At 47.5% G+C, this 13,533-nt stretch overlaps 1 protein-coding gene across 1 annotated transcript in view; it reads left to right on the top strand.

Moving 5' to 3' along the window:
• CA6 (carbonic anhydrase 6) overlaps nt 1-10,380 on the top strand; it is a 36,941-nt gene extending 26,561 nt beyond the window's left edge. Inside the window, exons 6-10 of the mRNA XM_067472927.1 lie at nt 14-80; nt 519-676; nt 3,032-3,155; nt 7,865-7,966; nt 9,081-10,380. Coding sequence (XP_067329028.1) covers nt 14-80; nt 519-676; nt 3,032-3,155; nt 7,865-7,966; nt 9,081-9,709 — 1,080 coding nt within the window. The 3' untranslated portion in view covers nt 9,710-10,380. The remainder of the gene's footprint in view (nt 1-13; nt 81-518; nt 677-3,031; nt 3,156-7,864; nt 7,967-9,080) is intronic.
• The last annotated feature ends 3,153 nt before the right edge of the window (nt 10,381-13,533 follow it).

The raw sequence follows: 13,533 nt of genomic DNA, 5'->3' as shown, positions 1-13,533 counted from the left end.
TTTTTCCCAATAGGAGAGCCATTTAGAGAATTCCTACTACAGCGATTTCCTTGCCCACTTGGAGAAAATCAGGTTTGCAGGTAGGTCGATGGGCAAAACCTATCTTTAATTAACACCCTTCATACATCCATTTGGATGTCCGGTGGTGCAATGGTTAAACCACAGAGCTGCTGAACTTGCTGACCGAAAGGTCGGCGGTTCAAATCCGGGGAGTGGGGTGAGCTCTTGTTGTTAGCCCCAGCTTCTGCCAACCTAGCAGTTTGAAAACATGCAAATGTGAGTAGATCAAAAGGTGAGGAGGTAACAGCGCTCCATGCAGTCATGCTGGCCACATGACCTTGGAGGTGGCTATGGACAACGCCGGCTCTTCAGCTTAGAAATAGAGATGAGCACCAACTCCCAGAGTCGGACACCACTGGACTTAATGTCAAGGGGAAACCTTTACCTTTTTGATTTATTATCCTTTGAAAAATCAGTTTGGGGGTGTTAATTTGTCTCTGTATTTTTTTTTTTTTTAGGGCAGGCAACTACTCTCAACACTCTGGATGTCATGTCCATGCTGCCAGAAAACCTTGGACATTTCTATAGGTACCAAGGATCCTTGACCACCCCTCCCTGCACAGAAAATGTCATTTGGACGCTATTTGACACACATATCAAGCTGTCCAGTAGCCAGGTAAAAACTCTTGAAAAGGTTTTCAGTTCCTATTATTATTATTATTATTATTATTATTATTATTATGTCCAGTAGCCAGGTAAAAACTCTTGAAAAAGTTTTCACTTCCTATTATTATTATTATTATTATTATTATTATTATTATTATTATGTCCAGTAGCCAGGTGAAAACTCTTGAAAAAGTTTTCACTTCCTATTATTATTATTATTATTATTATTATTATTATTATGTCCAGTAGCCAGGTAAAAACTCTTGAAAAGGTTTTCACTTCCTATTATTATTATTATTATTATTATTATTATTATTATATGTCCAGTAGCCAGGTAAAAACTCTTGAAAAAGATTTCACTTCCTATTATTATTATTATTATTATTATTATTATTATTATTATTATGTCCAGTAGCCAGGTAAAAACTCTTGGAAAAGTTTTCAATTCCTAAATTCCTATTATTATTATTATTATTATTATTATTATTATTATGTCATCCAGTAGCCAGGTAAAAACTCTTGAAAAAGTTTTCACTTCCTATTATTATTATTATTATTATTATTATTATTATTATGTCCAGTAGCCAGGTAAAAACTCTTGGAAAAGTTTTCAATTCCTAAATTCCTATTATTATTATTATTATTATTATTATTATTATTATGTCATCCAGTAGCCAGGTAAAACTCTTGGAAAAGTTTTCAATTCCTAAATTCCTATTATTATTATTATTATTATTATTATTATTATTATGTCATCCAGTAGCCAGGTAAAACTCTTGAAAAAGTTTTCAATTACTATTATTATTATTATTATTATTATTATTATTATTATTATGTCCAGTAGCCAGGTGAAAACTCTTGAAAAAGTTTTCACTTCCTATTATTATTGTTGTTGTTGTTGTTGTTGTTGTTGTTGTTGTTGTTATTATTATTATTATTATTATTATGACGTCCAGTAACCAGGTGAAAACTCTTGAAAAAGTTTTCACTTCCTATTATTATTATTATTATTATTATTATTATTATGTCCAGTAGTCAGGTAAATATTCTTGAAAAAGTTTTCACTTTCTATTATTATTATTATTATTATTATTATTATTATTATTATGTCCAGTAGCCGGGTAAAAACTCTTGAAAAAGTTTTCAATTCCTATTATTATTATTATTATTATTATTATTATTATTATGTCCAGTAGCCAGGTAAAAACTCTTGAAAATGTTTTCACTTCCTATTATTATCATTGTTGTTGTTGTTGCTGTTGTTGTTGTTTTTAGACTAGTTTGGGTCCACAGCGTTGCCCGGGTTATTTGAAAAAGTCTATTTTTATAATTGTACGCAATGCATAAGGTTGTGGGTGAACTACAGCTCCCGTCAAGCCAGGTTAACCCTGAGAAACTCCATCAGAACTTAAAGTTTGTTATGTTGGTCAAGTTTGCTCCAGATGCATCATCGGTGGGGTTGAGTGTGCTCTTTGGCTTCAGGGAAAACTACAACTCCCATTAAGGCGAGCCAGTCCCTTCAAACCCCTCCAGTAGGTTGAGTCACTCATTGGGGATTCTGTGTGCCAAGTTTGGTCTAGGTCCATCATCAGTTCAGGTCACAGTTTCCCTAGTTGTGGGTGAACTACAACTCCCAGAAAGGAAGGTCAGTTCCCCCCAAAAAACCCCAGTAATCAAATGTCAATATATCCGGTATGAGTGTCTAGTTTGGTCCAGATCCATTGGAGTTTGGGTTCACCATACTCTCTGGATGTAGGTGAACTACAACTCCCCAAAATCAAGGTGAATTTTCTCCAAGACCTCCAGTATTTGTTGCTGGTCATGGGGGCTCTGTGTGCCAAGTTAGGTTGAATTTCATATTTGGTCAAGTCCAGAGTGTTTATTGATTGCAGGTGAACGATAAATCCGAGTTCCTACAACTCCAAAATGTCCAGGCCAATTCACTCCATATTTGGTGGAGTTCAGAGTGTTTATTGATTGCAGGTGAACTATAAATCCCAGTACCTCCAACTCCAAAATGTTGAGGCCAATTCCCCCCAAAACCCACCAGTATTCCAATGTGGGCATATCGGGTAAACATGCCAAGTTTGGTCCTGATCCATCATTGTTTGGGTTCATAGTACGCTCTGAATGTGGGTGAACTAGAACTCCCATAAATCCCTCCAAAGACAATCAGTACTTTTTGTTGGTCGTGAGGATTCTGTGTGCCAAGTTCGTTCCAGGTCCATCGCTGGTGGAGTTCAGAGTCTTCCTAGATTGCAGGTGAACTATACATCCCAGTACCTACAACTCCTATAGATCATGCACATACGTGTGTCAAATATATTCCTATGCACTTTGAAAACTACACATTGCTTTCTGGTAGATTACGCTGCTGGAGAACGCCTTGCTGGACTGGGAGAACAACACCCTGAAGAGCGACTACCGCCACATCCAGGCCCTGAACGGAAGGGTGGTCTTGTCGTCTTTCAAAGAGAAGCCAGCAGAACGTAAGACTCGGTGGCTTAGTCTATCAATCGAGGGCCCACTAAAGGCCATCCAGTCCAACCCCCTTCTGCCAGGCAGGAAGACACAATCAAAGCCCTCCCGACAGATGGTCATCCAGCCTCTCAATCATAGAATGTTAGAGTTGGAAGAACCCCAAGGACCATTCAGTCAAACTATATTCTGTCAGGCAAAAGACACAATCAAAGCCCTCCCGACAGATGCCCCCCCAGCCTCTGAATAATAGAATGTTAGAGTTGGACGAACCCCAAGAGTTTTCCAATTTTCCGTTCTGTCAGGCAAAAGACACAATCAAAGCCCTCCCGACAGATGAACACCCAGCCTCTGAATCATAGAATATTAGAATTGAACCCCAAGAGTTTTCCAATTTTCTGTTCTGTCAGGCAAAAGACACAATCAAATGCCTCCTGACAGATGGCCATCCAGCCTCTGAATTATAGAATATTAGAGTTGGAAGAACCCCAAGGGCCATCCAGTCGAATTGTATTCTGTCAGGCAAAAGACACAACCAAAGCCCTCCCAACGGATGGCCATCCAGCCTCTGAAAAATAGAGTTGGAAGAACCCCAGGAGTCATCCAGCCAAACTGTATTCTGTCAGACAAAAGACACAATCAAAGCCTTCCTGACAGATGGCCACCCAGCCCCTGAATTATAGAATATTAGAGTTGGAAGAACCCCAAGGGCCATCCAGTCGAATTATATTCTGTCAGGCAAAAGACACAACCAAAGCCCTCCTAACAGATGGCCATCCAGCCTCCAGTTCTTCCAAAATAGAGTTGGAAGAACCCCAGGAGTCATCCAGTCAAACTGTATTCTGTCAGGCAAAAGGCACAATCAAAGCCCTCCCGACAGATGGCCATCCAGCCCCTGAATCGTAGAATATTAGGATTGGAAGAACCCCAAGGACCATCCAGTCGAACTATATTGTGTCAGGCAAAAGACACAATCAAAGCCCTCCCGACAGATGGCCACCCAGCCTCTGCTTTAAAACTTCAAAACATCAAAAGCCCATCTCCTGCGGTGTCCTCTTTCCATTGGGAGGAAGCCAAGCACTTCTAGGAATACTTCCCCATGGTTTATTCTTAGCTTTTGGGATTCAGAGGCCTAGGGCAGCGTGACTTCAAACATAAACATCCCAGCGAGTTGTAGGCGCCAGTTCTGAGTTCCACTCGTGCTTTCCTTAAGATTATCCCACTTTTATTTCCTACCTATGTCCCACTACAACCAGTCAGCTTTGTGTGGCCATTAATCAGCCTTCCATGTACTTTCTCTGGATCAGGGTGAACTACAACTCCCACATCCAAGGTCAATCACCCCCAAACCCTGCCTGTATGCCCAATGGGCCATGTTGGGTCTGTGTGCCAAGTTGGGTCCAGATCCGAAGTCGGCTGGGTTCAGTACTCTCTGGATCAGGGTGAACTACAACTCCCAGATCGAAAGCCAATTGCTCCCAAACCTTGCCTATATGCCCAATGGGCCATGTTGGGTCTGTGTGCCAAGTTGGGTCCAGATCCGAAGTCGGCTGGGTTCAGTACTCTCTGGATCAGGGTGAACTACAACTCCCAGATCGAAAGCCAATTGCTCCCAAACCTTGCCTATATGCCCAATGGGCCATGTTGGGTCTGTGTGCCAAGTTGGGTCCAGATCCGAAGTCGGCTGGGTTCAGTACTCTCTGGATCAGGGTGAACTACAACTCCCAGATCGAAAGCCAATTGCTCCCAAACCTTGCCTATATGCCCAATGGGCCATGTTGGGTCTGTGTGCCAAGTTGGGTCCAGATCCGAAGTCGGCTGGGTTCAGTACTCTCTGGATCAGGGTGAACTACAACTCCCAGATCGAAAGCCAATTGCTCCCAAACCTTGCCTATATGCCCAATGGGCCATGTTGGGTCTGTGTGCCAAGTTGGGTCCAGATCCGAAGTCGGCTGGGTTCAGTACTCTCTGGATCAGGGTGAACTACAACTCCCAGATCGAAAGCCAATCGCTCCCAAACCTTGCCTATATGCCCAATGGGCCGTGTCGGGTCTGTGTGCTAAGTTTGGTCAAGATCTGAAGTTGGCTGGGTTCAGTACTCTCTGGATCAGGGTGAACTACAACTCCCAGATCAGAGGCCAATCACCTCCAAACCCCGCTTGTATGCCCAATGGGCCATGTTGTGTCTATGTGCCAAGTTTGGTCCAGATCTGAAGTCGGCTGGGTTCAGTACTCTCTGGATCAGGGTGAACTACAACTCCCAGATCGAAAACCAATTACACCCAAATCCTGCCTATATGCCCAATGGGCCATGTTGGGTCTGTGTGCCAAGTTTGGTCCAGATCCGAAGTCGGCTGGGTTCAGTACTCTCTGGATCAGGGTGAACTACAACTCCCAGATCGAAAACCAATTACACCCAAATCCTGCCTATATGCCCAATGGGCCATGTTGGGTCTGTGTGCCAAGTTTGGTCCAGATCCGAAGTCGGCTGGGTTCAGTACTCTCTGGATCAGAGTGAACTACAACTCCCAGATCGAAAACCAATCACCCCAAACCCTACCTATATGCCCAATGGGCCATGTTGGGTCTGTGTGCCAAGTTTGGTCCAGATCTGAAGTCGACTGGGTTCAGTACTCTCTGGATCAGGGTGAACTACAACTCCCAGATCTAAGGCCAATCACCCCCAAACCCCGCCTATATGCCCAATGGGCCATGTTGGGTCTATGTGCCAAGTTTGGTCCAGATCTGAAGTCGGCTGGGTTCAGTACTCTCTGGATCAGGGTGAACTACAACTCCCAGATCAAAGGCCAATCACTCCCAAACCCCGCCTATATGCCCAATGGGCCATGTTTAGCCTGTGTGCCAAGTTTGGTCCAGATCCGAAGTCGGCTGGGTTCAGTACTCTCTGGATCAGGGTGAACTACAACTCCCACATCCAAGGTAAATCACCCCCAAACCCTGCCTATATGCCCAATGAGCCATGTTGGGTCTGTGTGCCAAGTTGGGTCCAGATCCGAAGTCGGCTGGGTTCAGTACTCTCTGGATCAGGGTGAACTACAACTCCCAGATCGAAGGGCAATCACTTCCAAACCCCGCTTGTATGCCCAGTGGGCCATGTGCCAAGTTTGGTCCAGATCTGAAGTTGGATAGGTTCAGTACTCTCTGGATCAGGGTGAACTACAACTCCCAGATCTAAGGCCAATCACCCCCAAACCCCGCCTATATGCCCAATGGGCCATGTTGGGTCTATGTGCCAAGTTTGGTCCAGATCTGAAGTCGGCTGGGTTCAGTACTCTCTGGATCAGAGTGAACTACAACTCTCAGATCAAAGGCCAATCACTCCCAAACCTTGCCTATATGCCCAATGGGCCATGTTGGGTCTGTGTGCCAAGTATGGTCCAGATCCAAAGTCGGCTGGGTTCAGTACTCACTGGATCAGGGTGAACTACAACTCCCAGATCGAAAACCAATCACTCCCAAACCCTGCCTATATGCCCAATGGGACATGTTGGGTCTGTGTGCCAAATTGGGTCCAGATCCGAAGTTGGCTGCGTTCAGTACTCTCTGGATCAGGGTGAACTACAATTCCCAGATCGAAAGCCAATCGCTCCCAAACCCTGCCTATATGCCCAATGGGACATGTTGGGTCTGTGTGCCAAATTGGGTCCAGATCCGAAGTTGGCTGCGTTCAGTACTCTCTGGATCAGGGTGAACTACAATTCCCAGATCGAAGGCCAATCGCTCCCAAACCCTGCCTATTTGCCCAATGAACTACTTTTGTACCCCCACCTCCATCTCCCCAAAGGGACTCGGGCTGGCTTACATGTTATTATAATTGAGCCCCCAGTGGCACAGTGGGTTAAACCGCTGAGCTGCTGGACTTGCTGACCGAAAGGTCACACGTCCGAATCCGGGGAGCGGGATGAGCTCTCGCTGTCAGCCCCAGCTTCTGCCAACCTAGCAGTTTGAAAACATGCAAATTTGAGTAGATCAATAGATATGGCCCTGGTGGGAAGGTAACGACGCTCCATGCAGTCATGCTGACCAGATGACCTTGGAGGTGTCTACGGACAACGCTGGCTCTTTGGTTTAGAAATGGAGATGAGCACCGACCCCCAGAGTCGGACATGACTGGACTTAATGTCAGGGGAAAACCTTTACCTTAATAATAGGTTTTTAGGTCACATTACCAAAAAAAAGCTCTTTTTGTTCAACATTTTGTTGCTTTTGCATAAAATTTCACTGAGCTTGAAGATGGTGAGAGACCAGATGGCTGTAGACATCCTCCTCTTGCAAAGGGCCGTGGTAGCACAGCAGATTAAACTGCTAGCTGCAGAAAAACCTGCTGACCAGAATCACGCCTTCGCCCCTGGACTTCTTGGCTAATAGGTGCCTTGACCTTTGTAAACTCTTCTGAGAAGCTCTATGTTGACGAAATGTAAATCTCCTATCTAACTGTTCATTAGTCTGTCGACCCCCAGATTTGGACACGACTGGACTTAAACCTTTACTAACTGTTGTGAATGTTATCCAACCGGATGTTCTTAATCTCATCACCTGCATACTGTGTGCACTAATGGTCTTTGGACCATAATAAAATGTTGTTGTTGTTGTACCCAAAGAGGTCAAAAACTTGGAATATTTGGATGCTCTAGTAACAGAAGGCAATGTGTTAGAGAAGAATGCAATCTGGTGATTGTGGACTCTTGCCTTGCTGCAGCAACGTGTCACTCGGAGAACTTCTCTCACAAACTGAAACAAATCCAGAACCACCTCAGTGAGATCAAGAAGTATCTTATAGATGCCCTGGAGAAACCAGCAGGTAAGAATCTGCCATCCCTATGATGGGTCACACTTTTAGGGAGGGGGGTTGGATCAGAGTCGGAAAAACAGTGATCTCAGAAGTCCAGGATCATGGGAAGGACAGTGTGGAGAGTATGCCTTAATCACTCCATAGAGATCAGGAGCAAAGCAGGTGAAAGAAGTTGTGTATACGGTTCCGGCCCAGCTTACCTGTCCGAACGTATCTACCTCTACGTCCCACCTCGAAGTTTAACATCTTTTGGAGAGGCCTTGCATTTGGCCCCGCATTTGGCGCAAACACGCTTGGCAGGGACGAGGGACAGGGCCTTCTCAGTGGTTTTCACTTCCTATTATTATTATTATTATTATTATTATTATTATTATTATGTCCAGTAGCTAGGTAAAAAATCTTGAAAAACTATTCACTTCCTATTATTATTATTATTATTATTATTATTATTATGTCCAGTAACCAGGTAAAAACCCTTGAAAAACTTTTCATTCCTTATTATTATGATTAGTATGTCCTGTAGCCAGGTAAACACTCTTGAAAAAGTTTTCATTCCTTATTATTATTATTATTATTATTATTATTATTATTATGTCCTGTATCTAGGTAAAAACTCTTGAAAAAGTTTTCATTCCTTATTATTATTATTATTATTATTATTATTATTATTATTATGTCCAGTAGCCAGGTAAAAACTCTTGAAAAAGTTTTCATTCCCTATTATAATTATTATTATTATTATTATTATTATTATTATTATTATTATTATGTCCAGTAGCCAGGTAAAAACTCCTGAAAAAGTTTTCATTCCCTATTATTATTATTATTATTATTATTATTATTATGTCCAGTAGCCAGGTAAAAACTCCTGAAAAAGTTTTCATTCCCTATTATTATTATTATTATTATTATTATTATTATTATTATTATTATGTCCAGTAGTCAGGTAAAAACTCAGGAAATTGAAAACGTGGCCTTTGGGTAGCTGGCAGATCATTGACAGTGGTAATAGTGATAATGTTATGGAAAATGGACTATGGACAGGCTTTCGATTGTGTTGTGCTCGCTGAAGTCGACTGGCTGTTCCAAGTGTAAGCTCCGTGGTCATTTGTTTACTAGTTCTGATTGATTGTTCCAGGTCGCAAGCCTGAAAACGTCCAGGCGTTCTACTTCCACAACGACAATGTGGAGAGTCACGCGGAGGTCCGCCCGCTGCGTCCGATGGGCCTCCAAACCTTCACCCTCTGCTTCTGGAGCCAGAACGTGAACCAAGGCAAGCAGACCGTCTTCTTCTACGCCACCCCGGAGAGGGACAACGAGTTGGTGGTCACGGTGGGCGTGGAAGTGGGCGTCTGGATTGGGGGCCACTTTGTCCAGTTCGAGCTCCACCAGAAGTCCGAGGAGCGGATCCACTGCTGTGCTACCTGGGCCTCCAACTCCGGCAAGGTCGACGTGTGGATCAACGGCGAGATGGGCACCACCAAGCACATCCAGAAAGGGTACGTCATCCAGAGCGGCGGGACCCCCATCCTCGGCAAGTACAAGGACGCCATGCTCAACGTCTTTGCGAACGCCTTCTCCGGATGGCTGAGCCACGTCAACCTCTGGAGCCGCGTCCTGGAGCCGAGGGAAATCCAAGAGCTCATCCTCTGCCGAGAACAGGAGCCAAAGGGGGACATCATCGCCTGGGGGGAAACCCCCATGACCCTCTTCGGAGGCGTGGTCGTGGATGCCGATACCGGTTGCAGTTGATGCCGTTGCGGACGCGAGACGGAATCCGTGCACGGGCAGAAAGTGCAAGAGAGCAAGCGTGGACTGCTACCCAAACGTGATATTGATTTTGTTTCTAGTTATGCATCTCGCAGGCTGCTTCTCCGTCCTCTCTGAATGCTCTTATGTGTCATCAGCATCCAACGACAGGCAACGCTCAACGTAAAGTGTCACTCTTCCAGGTGCAATTGGTTTGTTATTGGTAGCCGAATGGAAATTCGCTCTCTCCCTTTTGCCACATTTCTAAGCAAACGCAGACGCTGCGATGCCTCTTTTCATGCAGATATAACCTGTTAATGTAACCTCACCTGTTTACTTTCCCAAACGAGGACAGGAAAGTCTCCAGTATCAAAGCAGTGATAAGAAATGGAAGATAGGTTAGCTGGCCTAACCATGCAGCTTCTATTTCTGCCAGCCATGCATGGAGTTGGTAGGAAAATGCGTCCAGATCATTTGGTTTTCTATTTCTCTTCTATAGCTTTGTCTGCCACCCAAACCTTTTGGCATCGCAATAAAGTCCTGCATTGTAAACAACTCTAGTCCAAACCCAACCATGTATATTTCGACACATATGTTGTGTACGCCGTAAATAGTTTACCTCTTGTTTGTGCAAGCTAGTTACGAAATGTGATTAAAATCATTTAATGCACACAGCCTTCCTGATATACATAAGTATTTTTGCAGATCTTGGGACGGAATACAATTCCTTCAAAGCCCCCAGTCTGCATTACCAGTGGTTTCCTGGCCACAACTATACTAGGGGATCAGGACCCGTGGGGGGTGGGGGTCGCGAGGGGGATTCAGAGGGGTCACAAAGACCATCAGAAAACACACTTCCTACACAGAACCCTCTGTCTTGAAAGGACTGGTTGGCACAAGCCTCCCTCCAGCCTCGCATGCTCTCCCTTGCTCACAAATGTGCACCATTTGTGATGGCCACAACGGCAACTATCTATACGAGGGGATCAGGGCCCCTGGGGGGGGGGGAGGATGTTGTGAGGGGGATTTAGAGGGGTCTCCAAAGACCATCAGAAAACAAACATCTCACACAGAACCCCCTGCCTTGCAGGGACCGCCTGGCACAAGCCTCCCTCCAGCCTCGCACGCTCTCCCTCACCCGCACATGTGTACCACCACAATGGGATCTATCTATACTAGGGGATCAGGGCCCCTGGGGTGGTCACGAGGAGGATTCAGAGGGGTCACCAAAGACCATCAGAAAACAAACTTCCCAGACAGAGCCCCCTGCCTTGAAGGGACTGCCTAGCAGAAGCCTCCCTCCAGCCTTGCATGCTCTCCCTCGCCCGCGCATGTGTACCACCACAATGGGAACTATCTATACTAGGGGATCAGGGCCCCTGGGGAGGGTTTGCAGAGGGGATTCAGAGGGGTCACCAAAGGCCATCAGAAAACAAACTTCCCACACAGAACCCCCTGCCTTGAAGGGACTGTCTGGCACAAGCCTCCCTCCAGCCTCACATGCTCTCCCTTGCCTGCACATGCACACCATGCTGCCTTGCATCAAGCACGCCTGCTCTCCCCTCCCGACTTGGAGTTTCAGAAACAGCCCTTTCCTTGGCAGAGGAGGGCTATGCCTTGAAGGGACATGTTGGCACGAGCCTCCCTCCAGCCTCACACGCTCTCCCTCGCCCGCACATTCACACCATGCTGCCATGCACCAAGCATGCCTGCTCGCCCCTCCTCACTTGGAGTTTCAGAAACAACTCTTTCCTTGGCAGAGGAGGGCTATGCCTTGAAGGGACACTCTGGCACGAGCCTCCCTCCAGCCTCCCACGCTCTCCCTCGCCCGCACATTCACACCATACTGCCATGTGCCAAGCACGCCTGCTCTCCCCTCCCCACTTGGAGTCTCAGAAACAGCCCTTTCCTTGGCAGAGGAGGGCTATGCCTTGAAGGGACATGCTGGCACAAGCCTTCCTCCAGCCTCACACGCTCTCCCTCGCCTGCACATTCACACCATACTGCCATGTGCCAAGCACACCTTCTCTCCCCTCCCCACTTGGAGTCTCAGAAACAGCCCTTTCCTTGGCAGAGGAGGGCTATGCCTTGAAGGGACATGCTGGCACGAGCCTTCCTCCAGCCTCCCATGCTCTCCCTCGCCCGCACATTCACACCACACTGCCATGTGCCAAGCACGCCTGCTCTCCCCTCCCCACTTGGAGTTTCAGAAACAGCCCTTTCCTTGGCAGAGGAGGGCTATGCCTTGAAGGGACATGCTGGCACAAGCCTTCCTCCAGCCTCACACGCTCTCCCTCGCCCGCACATTCACACCATACTGCCATGTGCCAAGCACACCTTCTCTCCCCTCCCCACTTGGAGTCTCAGAAACAGCCCTTTCCTTGGCAGAGGAGGGCTATGCCTTGAAGGGACACACTGGCACGAGCCTCCCTCCAGCCTCACACGCTCTCCCTCGCCCGCACATGTACACCATGCTGCCATGCGCTAAGCATGCCTGCTCTCCCCTCCCCACTTGGAGTCTCAGAAACAGCCCTTTCCTTGACAGAGGAGGGCTATGCCTTGAAGGGACACTCTGGCACGAGCCTCCCTCTAGCCTCACATGCTCTCCCTCGCCTGCACATGTACACCACGCTGCCATGTGCCAAGCACACCTGCTCTCCCCTCCCCACTTGGAGTCTCAGAAACAGCCCTTTCCTTGGCAGAGGAGGGCTATGCCTTGAAGGGACACTCCGGCACGAGCCTCCCTCCAGCCTCACATGCTCCCCCTCGCCCGCACATTCACACCATACTGCCATGTGCCAAGCACGCCTGCTCTCCCTTCCCCACTTGGAGTTTCAGAAACAGGCCTTTCCTTGGCAGAGGAGGGCTATGCCTTGAAGGGACATGCTGGCACGAGCCTTCCTCCAGCCTCCCATGCTCTCCCTCGCCCGCACATGCACACCATGCTGCCATGCACCAAGCATGCCTGCTCGCCCCTCCCCACTTGGAGTCTCAGAAACAGCCCTTTCCTTGGCAGAGGAGGGCTATGCCTTGAAGGGACATGCTGGCACGAGCCTCCCTCCAGCCTCACACGCTCTCCCTCGCCCGCACATTCACACCACACTGCCATGTGCCAAGCACGCCTGCTCTCCCCTCCCCACTTGGAGTCTCAGAAACAGCCCTTTCCTTGGTCGAGGAGGGCTATGCCTTGAAGGGACATGCTGGCACGAGCCTTCCTCCAGCCTCCCATGCTCTCCCTCGCCCGCACATGCACACCATGCTGCCATGCACCAAGCATGCCTGCTCGCCCCTCCCCACTTGGAGTCTCAGAAACAGCCCTTTCCTTGGCAGAGGAGGGCTATGCCTTGAAGGGACATGCTGGCACTAGCCTTCCTCCCATGCTCTCCCATGCTCTCCCTCGCCCGCACATTCACACCACACTGCCATGTGCCAAGCACGCCTGCTCTCCCCTCCCCACTTGGAGTCTCAGAAACAGCCCTTTCCTTGGCAGAGGAGGGCTATGCCTTGAAGGGACACGCTGGCACGAGCCTCCCTCCAGCCCCACATGCTCTCCCTCGCCCGCACATGTACACCATGCTGCCATGCGCCAAGCACACCTGCTCTCCCCTCCCCACTTGGAGTCTCAGAAACAGCCCTTTCCTTGGCAGAGGAGGGCTATGCCTTGAAGGGACATGCTGGCACGAGCCTCCCTCCAGCCCAACATGCTCTCCCTCGCCCGCACATTCACACCATACTGCCATGTGCCAAACACACCTGCTCTCCCTTCCCCACTTGGAGTCTCAGAAACAGCCCTTTCCTTGGCAGAGGAGGACTATGCCTTGAAGGGA

Source organism: Anolis sagrei, chromosome 13 (assembly GCF_037176765.1).
Source record: "Anolis sagrei isolate rAnoSag1 chromosome 13, rAnoSag1.mat, whole genome shotgun sequence".
In the NCBI taxonomy this organism is placed as follows: domain Eukaryota; kingdom Metazoa; phylum Chordata; class Lepidosauria; order Squamata; family Dactyloidae; genus Anolis; species Anolis sagrei.
Note: the sequence above shows the minus strand (reverse complement) of the source record. Positions and strands in the feature narration are given on the sequence as shown.